Below are 16722 nucleotides of genomic sequence, written 5' to 3' on the forward strand. Positions count from 1 at the left end.
GGCAAATGGTATGTTAGCCTATCTAGTGAGAGGATTCGAGTACAAGAGCAGGGATGACTTGCTGCAATTATACGAGGTCTTTGTGAGCCCACACCTGTCTGCAGTTTTGGTATCCTTATCTGAAGAAGGACATTCTGGCTATGGGGGGACTGCAACAAAGGTTTACCAGACAGATCCCTGGGATGGCAGGACTGACGTATGAAGGGAGACTGAATCAATTAGGATATTATTCATTGGAGTTTAGGAAAATGAGGAGGAAGTTCATAGAAGCCTATAAAATTCTAATTAGACTAGACAGGTTGAATACAGGAGAGATGTTCTTGATGACTAGCAAGTCCTGAAACAGGGTGACAGGTTAAGAATATGGAGAAGGCTGCTTGGGACTGATTATGAGGAGAAGCTTCTTCATCCAGAGAATGGTGAAGTTCTCTGCTGCAGAAAGTGGTTGAAGCCACGATATTAAATGTTTTCAAGAAGGGGATAGTAAATTTCTTAGAGCTAAAGGGAACAAAGAGTGTGGGGAGTGTAAATCAGAAAGTTTTACTGCTATTTTACAACAGATTAAATGCTCATAACGCTTAACAAAAGCAAAGAAGGGAAGTATATCTGTCGCCTTAACCATATAACAGAAACACTGAGGGTGGGATTGCCTTGCCTTTCCCAGACCTTTTGGAGAATGTGGAGGGGCCTGACCAGACCATGTATTGGGTACAATGGTAATGATGGCTTGCAGGTACTGTCTGCTTCAGGCTGCTCAAAGATCAGGTCAGCGTATTGTTCTACAATTGCAATTGGTAGTGGTGCTTACAGGGCATAGCACATAAAACTACAGCATTTAACAATGTAATTAAAGACCCCATACCTATTTCAGTTTCAGGCAAAACCCAACTGTAGACGAGGCAAAGTTGAATCGGTGCACTCAAAGGCCAAGAAACTATTGATTCTTTTAAAACAATTTATATGGCATTGTGGACAATTGTCAAATGGAACCTGGTGCTGATATTGTATTGTAGTAGGGGTACAAGATGAAGTCCTATCAGATTTATTTACAGTCTAAAGAAGACTTCACATTACCACCAGCAGTGTAGTTCACCAGACTTTCACAATCAGAGCAGACTTCTTACCAGAAAGGTCACTGGGGTCAGTCCATTGATTCTGACTAATCACTAATCTATAGATGCATTTAAGGCTTTTATAAGCATAGAGAAACATAGCTAAACCGTAGGGCTTCTCGAGAAGTAAAGCACCTCGGTTAGGCTTAAATTCAAGCAATCAAAGGAGCTTGAACAGATCAACAGAGTTGGAACAGCATAGCTAATTCAAAGAGACTGCTGACTTAACTATTAAGTATCGGAGGATGACAAGGGAAAGCTCTCAGGAAGCTTAGAAAAATTCTGTGCAGTCAATATTCTCATGCAATTGACTTAACAAATGATACATTGATAGAGGAAAATCTTTCCCCTTCACAGAAATATTCAAAGCTCCAAGATTAGCTGACAAAAATGTTTTACTACAATCAGTGAGTGATGAGTGCAGGTTTTGAGAAGAACTCTGGAGAGCGCGAGAAGAAAGATCTTTGTTTAAGCTGAGAACACCATTGGAGACTCATGCTTCAAGTAAAAGAAACTTGTAGTGGGAGGCGAGGCGGAAGTGAAGAGTTAAGTGTTCATGACAAAATGCAAATAGTTTAATAATAGAACTGGGGGAATGGGGGGGGGGGGGGGGGGGGTGGAGATGTGAAGTAAGGGGTTAATTATACCTTTACCATAAGAACAGCGACTATCATATGTGGAAGGAACTAGAGCATGAATCTGTCGGCTTCCAGAAGATACACTTACAGTTCCTTGTATAGTCTTATGTTCAATAAAGTTTCATAATATTCATTCCATAAAGTGCAGTTCTGATCTTACTATAATAACCCTTTAGTGCTTGATTTAATTGGTGAGGTTTTGGATTGGTGTCCACTCAGGAAAATTCTTCATTATGTGAGACCTGAATCACAACACAGGAATGTGAGTTCTCCTGTCTGTTTTAGGTGGGAACCTTCCTTCCAAACTGGACAGCCACATGGAAGCATTTATCGATTGGAGGGTTGAGGGTGAGGGAAGCTGGCTTTACAGTTTTGCACTCCTTTTTCCCCCACTTAATGCATTGGGAATTGGGAAAAATAGGTTTTTAGACAGTAGAAAATGAGCCTGAGTGCTTTCCACATTGAACCTGGCTGTCAGACCAGACATAAACTTTCACAAAGCACTTATTTTATCTCTTTCTTATGAATGCACTTCGTAGGTTCAGGGACCTACTCCTTGGCAACATTCTTAACTTTGAACCACAAAGTCATAGGTTCAAGTCCCTCTCCAGTCTTAAACACATAACTGAGGCTGACATTGCAGTACAGTGCTGCATCTGCAGCATTGTGGATGTAACATCTTTTGAATGAGACATTACAGCATTTCCTTTTGTCTGATTGTAAAAGATTCTATAATGCCTTTTATTTGAGTGAAAGCAGCAAATTCTCCAAATGTCCTGATCAACATATTCTTCCTCAATAAACACTGCCAATAACAGTCTCTTTGGTCATTAATTTATTAGCTGTTTGTGGGATCTTGTTGTGTGCAGATTGGTTATTGGGTTTGCCTCAGAATTGGGTCTGCAATTCAGAAGTGATGAATTGGCTGTGAAGTGCCTGAGGATATGAAAGGTACCTTTCTTCGCTCTTCTTTATAAAACCATTCATGTTCTACAACCTATTTAAAAATCAAGACAAATGGATATCCATGCTTATCAACAGACATTGTTGACCCTTCTAGTCAAATGGATTGTTAGGAAGAGCACTGTTACGGAAAGATCCCCACTCAGCACCCACAACAAAAGGAACATAATGCGGATTAGGAGTAAAATTGACTGGAAAGGTAAACCGTGGAAGGTGGATTAGAGCTGCATGATCTGCTACCATCCAGATTGCAAAAGCTGAATTCCACTCCGAATGCTCCTTGTGTGAAACGTATTTGTTCTTACTGACACTAGCCTCTGTTCCATTTGGGTGTGCTAGCCTATTCTCTGGGCAATAAACCAAGTTTTCAGGTGCAGGAAGTAAACCAATTCATTAAAGCTCAGATTGTGTGCATTTGGCACTGTCCAAGTCCCTGGGTTAGGGTCAATTTTGAACTTTTTTTTGGGGTGATAATCTGACACAGTGACACATCGGTCCACGGTAGAACCTGCCTCATTTTCAACTCATTAAACCCCCCCCCCCCTCCCAAGACAACACAAATTTGACAGATTCTACAATAGGCAGGTGATTTGCTTCTTCAAAAATTAAAATTAAAAATATAAAATTAAAAATAACTATCTTGGCATCCAAGATATAGAGGAATGTTTCAGATTAGTTTGTTTGTGTAATCTTGTTTAGTTCTCTCATTCTGAAAACAATACCAAAAATGAGATACTTCTGACTTGACTAATTTTAGCAAAAAATATATTCACAAATAGAATCACCAGTCATATAACTAGAACGATTAACCGGTATACCCACACTTAGCATCACACTAATGACTTCTACCCTTGCAAAAATGGACTATCGGAAAAACTAGGGGAAAATGTCAACTTAAATTCTTAAAAGTCATTTATGCAAAGGTATTATGCCATAAGGATTGAAGAACAATGAGTATCTTTCCCCACTTCACAGCTGTACTTTGTGAGGTGGACTGAAGGAAAAATTTCAAGTGTCACCTCGCCCAATGTCGCAGATTAGAAGTAAATATATTTTATTTGTTTCTTATCTGGTGAACTTAGCAAAGCCACTATTTTTTCAGCATCTGGAGTTGACCTTCTTGAGCATGTACTTCTGTGATCATGCTACCATGCTGCCCTGAGGCAGGGAATCACAGCATTTCAACTCTACCAAATTGTAGGAATAGTGGTCCATACTGAAAGGACCTGGTTTATTTAGCTTCAGATCACTGATGACCCCAGGTCTTCTTTAATGGTGGAGGACTCCATGATGTTAGTGCCATTGATGATCAGGAGGAAGATCGAGAGAACTTGCAATTAAAAAGTGGCTTTCACGTTTTCAGAGCTTTGGCAAGTACTTCAATACAGTTAAACTATTTGAAGTCTAATGATGTTGTCAAAGTAACAGGTCAGACAATTTGCAAACATTAAAGTCCATGAGCAACAATGGGGGAAAAAAATGTTCAGAATCTATTTTTTCTAATTTTAGATGGACGGGGGTTTGAAATATCGACTGCAGAACTAGGAGAGGTCTGTGCACTAATTTAGAAAAGTTCCAATCTTCTCTCAGACAGCTGAGTGTCATCAGAACACTTTGCCACAGAGAGCTGTGGGGGCAGTGTATGTTTAAGGCTGAGATAGTTTCTTGATTGGTAGGGGAATTAAAGTTGATGAGGGAGTGAAGCAGGGGGTGGCGGGGAAGGACTGGAGAGTGTATGTGAGAATTATCAGATCTGCCCTGACCCCATTGAGGGGCCAAAAGGCCTACTACTTTTCCTATTTCTTATAGTCTGTTTGATCCCAATCTTCACTGTTGAGGCTCTCCATGTATTGTCTCACCCAAAACGTGCTGACTTTAGCATCTTACTGTCTTTTTGTTTTTGCTGCTGTTTACCTATTATTTACTTATCTATGCTACTTAACTATGTGATCTGCCTGAATTACTCGCAAGACAATGCTTTTCACTGTGCCTCGGTACACATGACAATAAATTCAATTCAATTTTGCACTTTTGGCTCTGGTGTGGGGCTTCAACCTGTGATTGTTAATGTAACTGAGGATTTTTGAGCACTGTTAACCAGATGGTTGGACAGTATAGTGTGTTTGTACGTATAAAACAGAAGGAAGTTATGTGTTACAATATAACTGGCCTCTCACACTTAATCAATAAAGACAGGGAAATATGAGTCATTGTCTAACTTAGGTATACTTGTGCGCGAATGCTGTGCAAACCAAGCTGGTAAATAATTTACTTTCCTGTATAAAAATAGTTATTTGGTTGGACAAAATTTGAGCATTGCTGATAAAAGACAGATTTTGATGAAGATTTTGTCATGTACTCATCAGGACAATTTGTAAGAATATCAATTCAAGTGGAAAGCCATCATTCATGCTGCATGAGAAAAGAGTGCTGATTGGCTAACAAGTTGTCTCTAACTGGTTGAGGTATGTCTGTGGAGAATGTATCCATTATTGCTGATTGACAGTTAATTGCCAGACTTTGTCTAAATTTTAAACTGGTTAAGTTAACTCTGATTAGTCAAGGCATTGCCCAGCGAAATGAATTACAGTGCCAGGTATGTGGGCTGTATATCTCAAAGACTCAGGGATTTTGTCAAACAGCATATCCCTGCAACTATTAGTTTTAGTAATAGGGAGAGACTGAATAGGCTGGGGATATTTTCCTTGGAGTGTCGGAGTCTGAGGGGTGACCTTATGGAGGTTTATAAAATCATGAGGGACATACAAATAGGTGAATAGCCAAGGTCTTTTCCCCAGGATAGTGGGGTCCAAAACTAGAGGCAGAGTTTTAAGTTTAAGAGGGAAAAGATTTAAAAGGGACCGAAGGGGCAACCGTTTCACGCAGAGGGTGGTGCGTGTTCGGAGTGAGCTTCCAGAGGAAGTGGTGGAGGCTGTTACAATTACATCATGTTAAAAAATCTCTGGATGGGTATACGAATAGGAAGGGTTTAGAGGGATATGGGCCAAATGCTGGCAAATGGGATTAGGTTAGGTTAGGATCTCTGGTCAGCATGGACGAGATGGAATGAAGGGACTGGTCCCGTGCCATACATCTCTATGACTATTCACAACAAGCAAATATACAGACCACGGCCAATCAACCTTTGCTTTCAAAACTTGCAACATTGTATCCAAATGTGTTAGATGTGATTCTGCAATTGGACAACATTTGCTGAATAATTCTGACAATTTAGGATTGTCAGTTGAACTTGTAGTGCAGTGTACTTATGTGGACTGGGAGCTAATTATTCATATACAAGACCTTTTTCTTGGCATGTGTTCAACCCAACAAAATAGGCAATAGCCTTCCTTGGTTCATTTTGCAGTGCAATGTCCTGCCCAATTAGAGTCAACCTACCTGATTTAAACAATGCTGAACAGTTAACTATTAATTGGCATTCTCCACGTGGGTGCCTTCTCCACTTCAACACTTCTCTCAACCAATGAGTGCTCTCTCTTGTTAAACAATATGAATGTTGCTTTTCTTTTGAATTGGTATTTTGTGTGAATTGCCCTGGTGAGTGCAAGACAAAAAGCTTTGGCGAAATGTGTCTCATTTCAACAATGCTTCAATGTAACAATCTGAAGAATCAGACTTTCTGAGGCAGTCACTTATGAAGCAGCTGTTTGAGGAAGGTATAATGGAAAACAAATGTGTTGGACATGGTGTAATGATAGCTACAAGCTCCGCACACTAACCGTAAGGATATTGCAGAAGCTTGGACTAACAACACAGAATGGATGAGTTCAAATCCTAACATGACGGTTTGGGAATTTGAGTTCCATTTATTTAATAAAATCTGGAACAGTAGAGCTGGTATCAGTAAAAATTATCATATGACTTTAGGACTATCATAAAGACCCAATGTGTTCAGAAATTGTTTTTAAGGATTGAACCTGTAAATGCCACATAAAATCAGATAATATTGTCACTAATTTCCAGTAATAATTATTATTTGCACACTATATTTCAGGCAGGAGGGTAATTGGCAGTATAATCGTTTAGACTGGTGGAACAGGGTTATAATTTGACCTCACCCACTAAAAGAAAACTCCTCTTGCTACATATTGTCAACGGGAAGGGCTGCATAGTATTACCACAATTTCCACTCAGCAGGGACTCTTAATGATACAGCATTGAACTGGCAAACTCAAATGGGAACTGATGGGATTGAGAGGATGAGGGCTGTTCTTACAGAGCTGTTGAGGACAGGGACTACAGTCAAGAGTGTGGTGCTGGAAAAGCACAGCAGGTCAGGCAGCATCCAACGGGCAGGAGAATCAAGGTTTCGGGCAAAGGCTGATGAAGGGCTTTTGCCCGAAACGTCGACTCTCCTGCTCCTCGGATGCTGCATGACCTGCCGTGCCTTTCCAGCACCACACTCCCGACTCTGATCTCCAGCATCTGCAGTCCTCACTTTCGCCTAGAAGACAGGGACTAGTCAGTTTTGTTGTTCGTTTTACATTGCTACTTACAAACCTGCTCACCACAAGTGTCCTAAATGCAAAGCATCTATTCCCCAGTCCCACCGTTGCCCTCTCTGACTGGATCAGTTTCTAAATGATGAGGAGGATTGATGTTGCCGATTGAATTGTGTCTGTGATCCAGAACAATACACAGATTTAAAAATGTGTGTTCCTGCAGACAATACTGTAGCAATATGATACCATCGGTAGACATGATAATGAATGGAACAGCTTCACTAAAAGTAAACCCATCATGTTTCAGGTGAGTTCCTGGGTGACGTGGTTGATCCTGACTGCCGGCTCCATGGAAGAGAAGAGAGAAGTGTTCTCGTACTTGGTTCATGTGGCCAAGTGTTGCTGGAACATGGGTAATTACAATGCAGTGATGGAATTCCTGGCAGGCCTCAGGTATTGTTGATTCATTCCTCCACTGAAGTAGCTTCAAAGTTAAGATCAGAATGCATTTTTCCATATTTTATACAGGCCACTTTGATCATGAGTTGGCTTTGGCACTTGCTCAAACATTGCTTTTAGATAAATTAGGTAAAATCAGCTCCAGTTGTTTGACAGGAGTTGAAAGAAGAATTTAGGAGAATTAATAGATTACTCCAAATGTTTGCATTAAAAGGAGCAGTTTTGTGTGATGGTGGATTGAGAGGCCAAAACGTTTATCATCAATCCAAATGCTGTATATTGTGCAGGAAGGAATTTTCTCTATTTCCTCTGCACAATGCTTGCATTCTGAATCCAGTAACTTTCCTCTTGCTTTAGCAGTCGCTTTACCAATGTCATGGTTATTGTGTGGTTGCATCCTCTTTGGTAGAACCACCATAATGGTATAGGAGACTGAAAAGATAAGGGCTGAGAGGGGCAGGGCATTGCATATGCACATCAGGCAGAAAGGATATCTGCTTACAATCTGCAGGGGGCTTTTAGGTAAATGATTCAAAAGTTAAACTGCTTGAATATCCTCGGGTGACTGTCTGTGTGGAGTTTGCACGTTCTCCCCGTGTCTGTGTGAGTTTCCTCCGGATGCTCGGGTTTCCTCCCACAGTCCAAAAGGTGTGCAGGCCAGGTGGATTGGCCATGCTAAATTGCCCATAGCGTTAGGTGCCTTAGATCAGGGGGAAATGAGTCTGGATGGGTTGCTCTTCGGAGGGTCGGTGTGGGCTTGTTAGGCCAGGGGCCTGTTTCCACACTGTAGGGAATCTAATCGAACCTAATATGTAAAACAAAAAAGGTCAATTATCTGCTAATCAACTTACATTCCATGAGACCAGAAGCCTGGTCCAATTTTGAACATTGGGCCTCATGATCCAGACATATAATGGTCTCAAACTTCCAAAGCTGGGCCTGAGAACTGGCTCAACATGAAACATTTTCCTGATGGTAGCTATGTTCGTCATTGGCACTAAAGGAATATAAGTGATAACAATTCTGTAGTTAAAGGAAGTCTAGAAGGGTGTAAAGTGAGGTGCTGAGTGGCAATAGTGCAAAATTTGCAATAATCAAAGGCCCATTTCACTCCAGTGAGGCAATCAATCATAGTATATCCGGTATCACAATTAGTTTAGTGACAGTGATAAAGTATTCTTACACAAATATCTATCTTTATCACTCAGGCCCCACACTTCTCTAGTCAAAGATCATGGCCATCTCAACCCCGAGCTCATACAATCTTGTGCCTAATATCATTGATTTTTTTTCTCAAGTAATGTTCTATTATGGAAAATATAATTGGATTTTTCAGAGGACATCTATAATTTTCTCATTCTTTAAGTTGAAACAAAGCTGACAATGTAAATGCTTATTTATTGAATGCAAAATTTAACTCTGAGACATACTGCTAAAGTCTTGTTACAAACCAATAACATTTTAAAGGCAGTTCAAAGTCCCAGTTACTAACTGATTGAAATGTGAAATCTTGCGGCAACATTCCAACAATATTAAACAAAACAAAATACTACAATCTTATATTTCGTAAACACTTATACTTTAAATTCAAAAATCTCAAACACACTCTCATTTTACTTTTATTCCCACCACAAGGCCCCCTCTATGTTCCTGGATTTGAGGGTCCCTTCATTTCTCCTTGGACTAAAGCTCTCAAGAATTGTCTTTGATTCCCCTTAGTCTTCCCGCTGTTTTCCGAGCGATGGGATCTCTTGGAATCCTTCCACTAGCATCACACTAGGCAATCAATCCAATTCTCTCTAAGCACCTCCAATAATGCTCAGCTCAAGCATGAATCTTACTGTATTCTTGATCAGTGACTCCAAATCAGAACCACCCCTAGGAAGAAAATCACTTAGACGAAACTCGAAACCAAAAACAGCATCCTTGCAATTTAACCCCATCATAATGTGATACTTCTGGAATGTTTCAGAAAGCAGTTCAACTTAATTATAAACCACACTTTCTTTTGAGAAACTATTGCCAATTTAAACCTTTTAATAGAGACAGCCTCAGATCTCCCACCTCCAGCAAAAGGCACAGAGAGGTTAATTACCTTCCATTATGTCCCACTATGACCTTATTAAACAAACAAAGACCACCCTTTCATTTCCAATTATGTGAGGTTTGTATGCCAGTTTCTCAAACCAGGTGTTTTCATTTAAGCCACATTAAAAATTTGAGTTGTCAACCTAAAACTTATACTTCTAAGTCATGTGAATCATACAGTTAGCTATTCTTGGCAATAATGTTAATTCTTACTTTCTGCTTCCAGCATTAATTCCGAGTTGTAGCAAAAATGTTCCAAAGGAATGAAGTTTTAATCCCTATTGTCGCTTGCATTTACGGGTGTGAGATCATTGATATAGTTTGGGTGTCTTTCCTTCCCAGGTCTAGAAAGGTTCTGAAGATGTGGCAATTTATGGACCAATCAGATATTGAAACTATGAGAAGCCTGAAAGATGCTATGGCACAGCATGAATTATCGTCTGAATACCGAAAAGTAGTCAACCGTGCTCTGAACATCCCGGGCTGTAAAGTGGTCCCCTTCTGTGGAGTGTTTCTGAAGGAGCTTTGTGATGTTCTGGATGGTGCAGCCACCTTAATGAAGTTCCAGTCGCGCTGTGATTCTCAGGAAGATGCCATCGAGGTAAGCATTGCGTGTATTGACCATGGAAAACAAACATTGTGTGTCGGACAACTTCCTTGTCTAATTGCAAGATTTGCCGAGCAAGTAATTTAAATGAAGAGCTTATGTTTGAAACGTCGACTCTCCTGCTCCTTGGATGCTGCGTGACCTGATGTGCTTTTCCAGCACCACACTCTCTACTCTGAGATCGCCAGCATCTGCAGTCCTCACTTCCTCCTAAGTAGTTTAAATCTGTCGAGAAAAGAATTGCTCATAAATCTTCTGTTGCTTATTTCATTTTCCTTCCAAAAGTAGCCAACAGTGACTATAAATTCAAAGTTAAAATGATGAGATTGGTAATGAATAAAATACAAAAGGGATGTGTGCTTTGTTCTAGTTTTTGACTATGCCACTTTGCAAGTGAGGTTCCATATATAAAAAGAATCATTTCTTGGTTTGTTTAACGGCTGAGAAGTTTTACTGCACCTTCACTTGCTGAAAAAATTAAAACATCAGAGCCACAAAGTATATTAACCCAGTCTTTTTGGGTGTTAGCAGATGTTGGAGACTGTATTTTCCTGATCTCTGCACTGTTGCAGCATGAGGACTATGTCTATTTGAGGCTGGCATGTGGAAAACATTAGCATTTTTCAGGACGTGATCTCTTAGTGGGCCACCTCTACGGCAGCAGCCCCATGATGGGCAGTGGGCACAAGCTGGAGGCAGTAGATGGAAGTAGTGGGCCCCATTTACAGGGTTGGATCTGGTTTCAACGTTCAGCCAGCTAGGGAGATTCATTGATCAAAGCACCGCAGACCCAAGATTCACTGCTGTTCCTTGAAGGCGATGGTAGAGGCAGCCTCACCCTCACAAACCATATTGTTTCCAGAGATCATTAGGAGAATGTTTGTCCAGCACACTAAGGGGACTGGGCTGGAACTGGCCAAAGAGACCCCGAGAGCACAGTATGATAAGAATCATTTGGACCCAGTGCAGGAAGTGCTGCAGTAGCCGTCTCCCTTCTGTTGAGGTGAGTATGAAGCTGCCAGCCATGGATATGTTATAGAGATGATACAGCTTCTCAGCAGAACACCTTAAGGTAGGCAGTGAATAGAAATTCTTACAACTGAGGCAGGAGTGCACTGTCCCATTATCTCATGGTCAAGTTACCACAACATCAAGTAAAAATAGTTTTTCCAGTTACCAAGATGCCTTACCTGTATCACGTGCCAAACAAAAATATCTATCAACCAATTGTCTTAACCACAAATGATTTATTATTAAAACAAAATTTTATTCCATGCAATTATAATCATTAGTGAGCATACGCAATTGGTAATATAGAAATATAAATGCTTATTCCTCTAAATAACATCAAAAGAGAGAGAGACAGACAGACGACCATTATCTTACACTTCCTCTCTCACTTGAATTCCCTCATTCTCACTCACTTGCACTCTCTCAGACTCTTTCACACCCTCTCACACACTTACATGCTCTGACCCTCTCATACACTTGCACTTGCACATTCAGTCACAGTCCTCTTGTGTCCCACCTGAAGACCACATAACAACAGAAACCAGTCACTGTCCAAGGGAGTCAGTAGAGATCTACAGCAAAGCAAGCTTTTACCACCGGTCATGTGATTCTCAAGACAACTTGTTAAAATGTTACAAAAGTCCATAGTAATCTTTTCAATAATCTATTTTAAAGAAACCATCTGGGTATTTACACAAAACCTGAAATAAATCAGTTTTTCCATATTTCTTCAAAAGTTATTCTCCAAGAAATAAGAGTATGAGGTGTTTTCATCACAACACGGTAAGGAGGTTATTGTTCAGGAGAGAAAAAAATGAAACTATGTCAGCTTGGGAGCATAGTAAATAATCCTTGGGGAAATGCAGTGACCGGAGCATCCATTGTGGTAGTGGATCAAGATGGGAAATTGGGAACTGACTTTTCCATCTTCACATTTGCAGGAGAAGCATGCACCCAATGTCTGAGAGAGGAACTAACTGGGTGTTGAAGGAACTGACTTGGCAATCTTGATGCTCCTGGTGGGAATAGCGGGCAACATTGGGAAGATGGTAGCACTGGTTGGCGATAGTGAGATTGCTGTAAGACTGAGAGAGGGCAAATGTTTATTGGATTCCTCATGGGTTGGGGCTCGCCTTTCAGAAGTCATTTCCAGTGGTTGCCACAACTGCTGAGATTAGGGAGGTCTTATAACTGATATTTTCTCTCCTATTGATGATACTGAAGGATTAATAGCAACTGATTGTTGAGACTGTTGCTGCCTCTGAGGTTGACTTGCAGCTGAGGAACCATTGTCCTGGGCTTGAATCACGTTCTCCACTGGTGCAAGTACATGCAGCATGATGGCTCCTCATTCAATCTTCAAAGGAGTGGCACAATGTGAGCAGGAGTAGGTGGTGAAACCAGAGGCTACAGTGTGCAGTCTCTATCGGACAGCTCCAGTCATGTTCACCCAGTTGGAGGATGGAGACCCCTGGGGATCATGTGTCCAGCAGGTATCAGTGGGACAACAAGAAGACGTGGTCATCATCCAAGATTCCTGAGACATTGCATTCCCGTTGAAAATGGAGGAATCCATTCACGATGTGGGCATTGCAATGTGTCAAACATGTAAACATGTTAGCTCCTCCATTCAAATACAACAGTATGCTGACAAGATGCAGGAACAGCACAGATTGTATGATGCATTGGGTTGTATGGATGGAGATGGATGATGAAGCATGGGCAAATTGGTGTGCTCTCACTCGCTAAATATAAATCTGCAGATTGTATGAGAGGATGGAGGCAGAATGAGGTGGTGTAGATGGTGCATTGCTCGATGGAGCCTCAACATCTGGAACCACTCCTTTTGCCCCTTTGAGTGTAATGGAACCTCCTACAGCAAGTGGCAATAGTAATGGATAGCACTAAGCAGGAGAGCTGTAGTGACTGCTCAGAGCTTTCAACAGCAGGTGGCGACAGTCGGGAGGGAAGCTGGAAGAGTCAAATATGGCCTCTCTGGAAAAACATCTTTGGGGAAAGGAGTCTGCATGGGAATAAGGAGCAAACAGACAAAGAATTCCAGCATAATCCACAAGCTTTATTCCATGTAAATACTGTAAATAATTATTTGTTTAACCTTAATTCTCCATCATGTTTATAATGACCTAGTGTCAATGGAATACAGAATCCGCACTTCATGACATTTGTGTGGTCAAATCTCATGTTGGTTGAATAAGACATGATAATTCTCAAAGTCTTCTGAATGAGGCTGTCCTGACTCATATGCAGCTGGTTCAGCCGGCCATGGAGCTATTATGTACCCTGATATCCAAAATGAAAATGCCATGGTTATCTCAGTTGCCAGGATACCCTGTTGACCAGGCAACCACCACATCATAGACATAGGGAAGCATCATGTAAGTGTTCTTGCAGGAGAGCAGAGAGTTGATGTTAGAATTCGTGGGTGGCACGGTGGCATAGTGGTTAGCACTGCTGCTTCACAGCGCCAGAGACCCGGGTTCATTTCCCGCCTCAGGCGACTGACTGTGTGGAGTTTGCACGTTCTCCCCGTGTCTGCGTGGGTTTCCTCCGGGTGCTCCGGTTTCCTCCCACAGCACCAAAGATGTGCAGGTCAGGTGAATTGGCCATGCTAAATTGCCCGTAATGTTAGGTAAGGGGTAAATGTAGGGGTATGGGTGGGTTGCGCTTTGGCGGGTCGGTGTGGACTTGTTGGGCCGAAGGGCCTGTTTCCACACTGTAATGTAATCTAATTAGAAAGAGGTTCGCGTGGCTGCACATTGTGAAGCTTTCCTTACATTGATGCATTTGAATTTAAGTAAGATGGCTGTATTTGAAACGTTGTATTTGTCATGTTACTCAGTTTGGGAGGTGGGGATTTAGTCACAATGTCTTGGCTGTGTGTGGGGTTTGAAAGTGTCATCTGGCTATGTGCCCAGACCCCTTAGTGATTTATGAGTGCTAACCCCTGTGAGAACTGGGCCTTGTCCTTGTACTCTGGAGAGGGACTGCTGTGTATAAACCGGCAGTCTGATTTTGAGTCTTTCATTGGTGGCTCTGCCAGACTCAGGAGATGTGTTTCTGGATCAGAATGTCCTGGGTCACCACTCCTCCCCTTTGCTCCGACCCATCTCAAAGTCAATGGCCCAGTACCAGTGAGCTTCTCAGTCTCTTGAGACCTCAGCTGCCAAACTGTTCGTGCACCTTTCTGAGATCTTCAGTAAGACTTTTTTTCTCTGTCTGCAGTCACAATCATGCTTCCAGAACAGCAGGTTAGGTGAACTGCTCAATGCTCCCTCAGTGTGGGTGTATCTGTCAGTGCCTGACCCTCTTCCCTGTGGGCAGCAGTGACATCATCTGCATGGGCCAGGAGCTTGTGCGGGGTCGGTCTTGTCCTCCTCTGGTAAATTCTCAATTTACAGCCCTCTGCAATGCCAGCCTGGGCAGGTAGCCACCCTCTCTAAGGAGCCACATTCAGTACATTTCTATGGGGGCAGCTGTGGATCAGGTAGCTGGCATGTTTACAGCAGCACCGGTTTGGCAAGCTCACCCATCATCTAACCCACATCTGCCAGCTCCTCAAAATTCAACCCAGGTTTCCAGGAGAAACAACAGCAAAAATATTATTGCAATGGTGGACTAAATTCTGTTTCCCGTGTCTTTTTATTCCTTACATGTGGGGATTAGAAACAGTTCAGACCAGTTCAGCCTGTATATGATTTGTAACCTGTAACTTTCTTACGGTTTGTGTAGATTCCACTGCACACAGTAGTGAATTTATTATATTCCATGTGAAGCATAGAATGTAAAGTGGCTAACTGTTTCCATCCCTAACTGTGTGAAGCTGTTTCATAAGACTCCAATTTAATCTGTGTTGTAGGGAGATTGCTAACACTGAGAGAATGTTCCCAGTTTGTTGCAGACTACAATGGTCAGGACCATTTCTTTCAACGGATTGGGAAAGATGGCCTAAACAACAGTGAGAAAGAATCCACAGTAAACAACATTCTCCAGACCATTCGAAGCTGTAACAGAAGCCTGGAGTGTGAGGAAGGTGAAGAAGGTGCCAGTGAAAGTTGCACTTCACGAAAGAACTCGTTCAAAGACAGGAGTAAATATCAGTAAGTAATAGAATGGCTTCCCAATGATGTTCACTACAATGTGTAAAGTGCTCATGTGGAGACCGCTCAATAAGATAACTAGAACAAGCAACTCTCTCTGTTAACAACAAACAGATGTTTGATATAGCTCATCGCACCACTTTGAACAGTGGTGTCTCATTTGCTGAGTATATTTGTGTTGAACCTCACAAAGGGAACTGAAGGATTTTCCCAACACCTCCCACTTTGCCAACACTCCTGCTATTACTGCTGTTACTCCTCTTCAGGGAGCCTTACACAGCCAGGTAGAACCTTCGAGAGTTAGGCTTTAAGAATTGATGTTTGGGTTTGGGCTTAGGGACGTGTTATTGTTATGGTTAATGTTATGTGTATATTATTGTAAATTAATTTTGAACAGTTTTACTTCACTGGAATGAGGTACAGGTAAAAACTTTGTGAATGGGCTGGAATTAGTATATTTTCCTTTTAAAGGGAGTTGGGTCCACCTGTATTTTGTGCCAACCTGATTAATTGGGCAATCAGAAATAGTTTAACTTTTTAATCTTGCTACTTCTCATTGGCTTTTACAAGACTGTAGTAAACTAGAAACCATTTCTACTGAGTAACCTACAAGGGATATGCAACAGGCCATATTTGATTGATAAATTTCTGGAGGATTTTCATTTGGGCTGTTTATAGGACAGGGGTCAACAGAGGTTGCTTGGTTAAATTGGAAAAGATTCCTATTTCTGTGCTATTGCAGAGTTGGGGATAGTAAGCAATTCATGGGTATCTTTTAAGCTCTTGATTAGCCTGTTCAATGTATAAGCCAACACATTGTATTACAATTTGTTCCAGGGGTAAATTGATATTTAAGTCATTCACTCTTTGGGACTTTAATAAATTCAAATGAATGGTGTCTCTGTCATTCCAGTATCTTCTCTGCGTCACTGAAGTGGCAGCTTTGATTTTGGACACAAGACTCTAAGTTGGACTTGAACCAACAACCTTTAGAGGCAAGAGTACTTTAATGTGGCAATGCGACAACTACATGAGGCAACTCTATGTACAAACACCCGAGCTTGAGCCAACAGCATTCTGGTCCCAAATCGTTCTTCTATAACTCAAGATTATAAAATATACATTCATGCAACCCAGGATGTTCCCAATTGCCATTACTGATAAGCTGGCAGCAATGTGTTTAAAGTAACAAGATTAGTCAGAGTTTACAAGAATATGGTTACCATTGGTGTTAAAATGAGAGAGTTACCAAGGGCATTAGGA

General features: G+C 41.4%; 1 protein-coding gene across 9 annotated transcripts in view; it reads left to right on the plus strand.

Moving 5' to 3' along the window:
* Positions 1 to 16722, plus strand: part of plce1 (phospholipase C, epsilon 1) — a 388600-nt gene that overhangs the window by 277950 nt on the left and 93928 nt on the right. For all 9 annotated transcript variants that reach the window (XM_087999009.1, XM_087999015.1, XM_087999013.1 and 6 more), the window contains 3 exons: positions 7484 to 7629; positions 10066 to 10324; positions 15251 to 15459. In XM_087999009.1, the coding sequence (XP_087855135.1) occupies positions 7484 to 7629; positions 10066 to 10324; positions 15251 to 15459 (614 nt within the window). The remainder of the gene's footprint in view (positions 1 to 7483; positions 7630 to 10065; positions 10325 to 15250; positions 15460 to 16722) is intronic.

Source organism: Chiloscyllium plagiosum, unplaced genomic scaffold, assembly GCF_037043375.1.
Source record: "Chiloscyllium plagiosum isolate Xiang-an unplaced genomic scaffold, Cpla_swu_hap1 HiC_scaffold_22, whole genome shotgun sequence".
NCBI lineage: Eukaryota > Metazoa > Chordata > Chondrichthyes > Orectolobiformes > Hemiscylliidae > Chiloscyllium > Chiloscyllium plagiosum.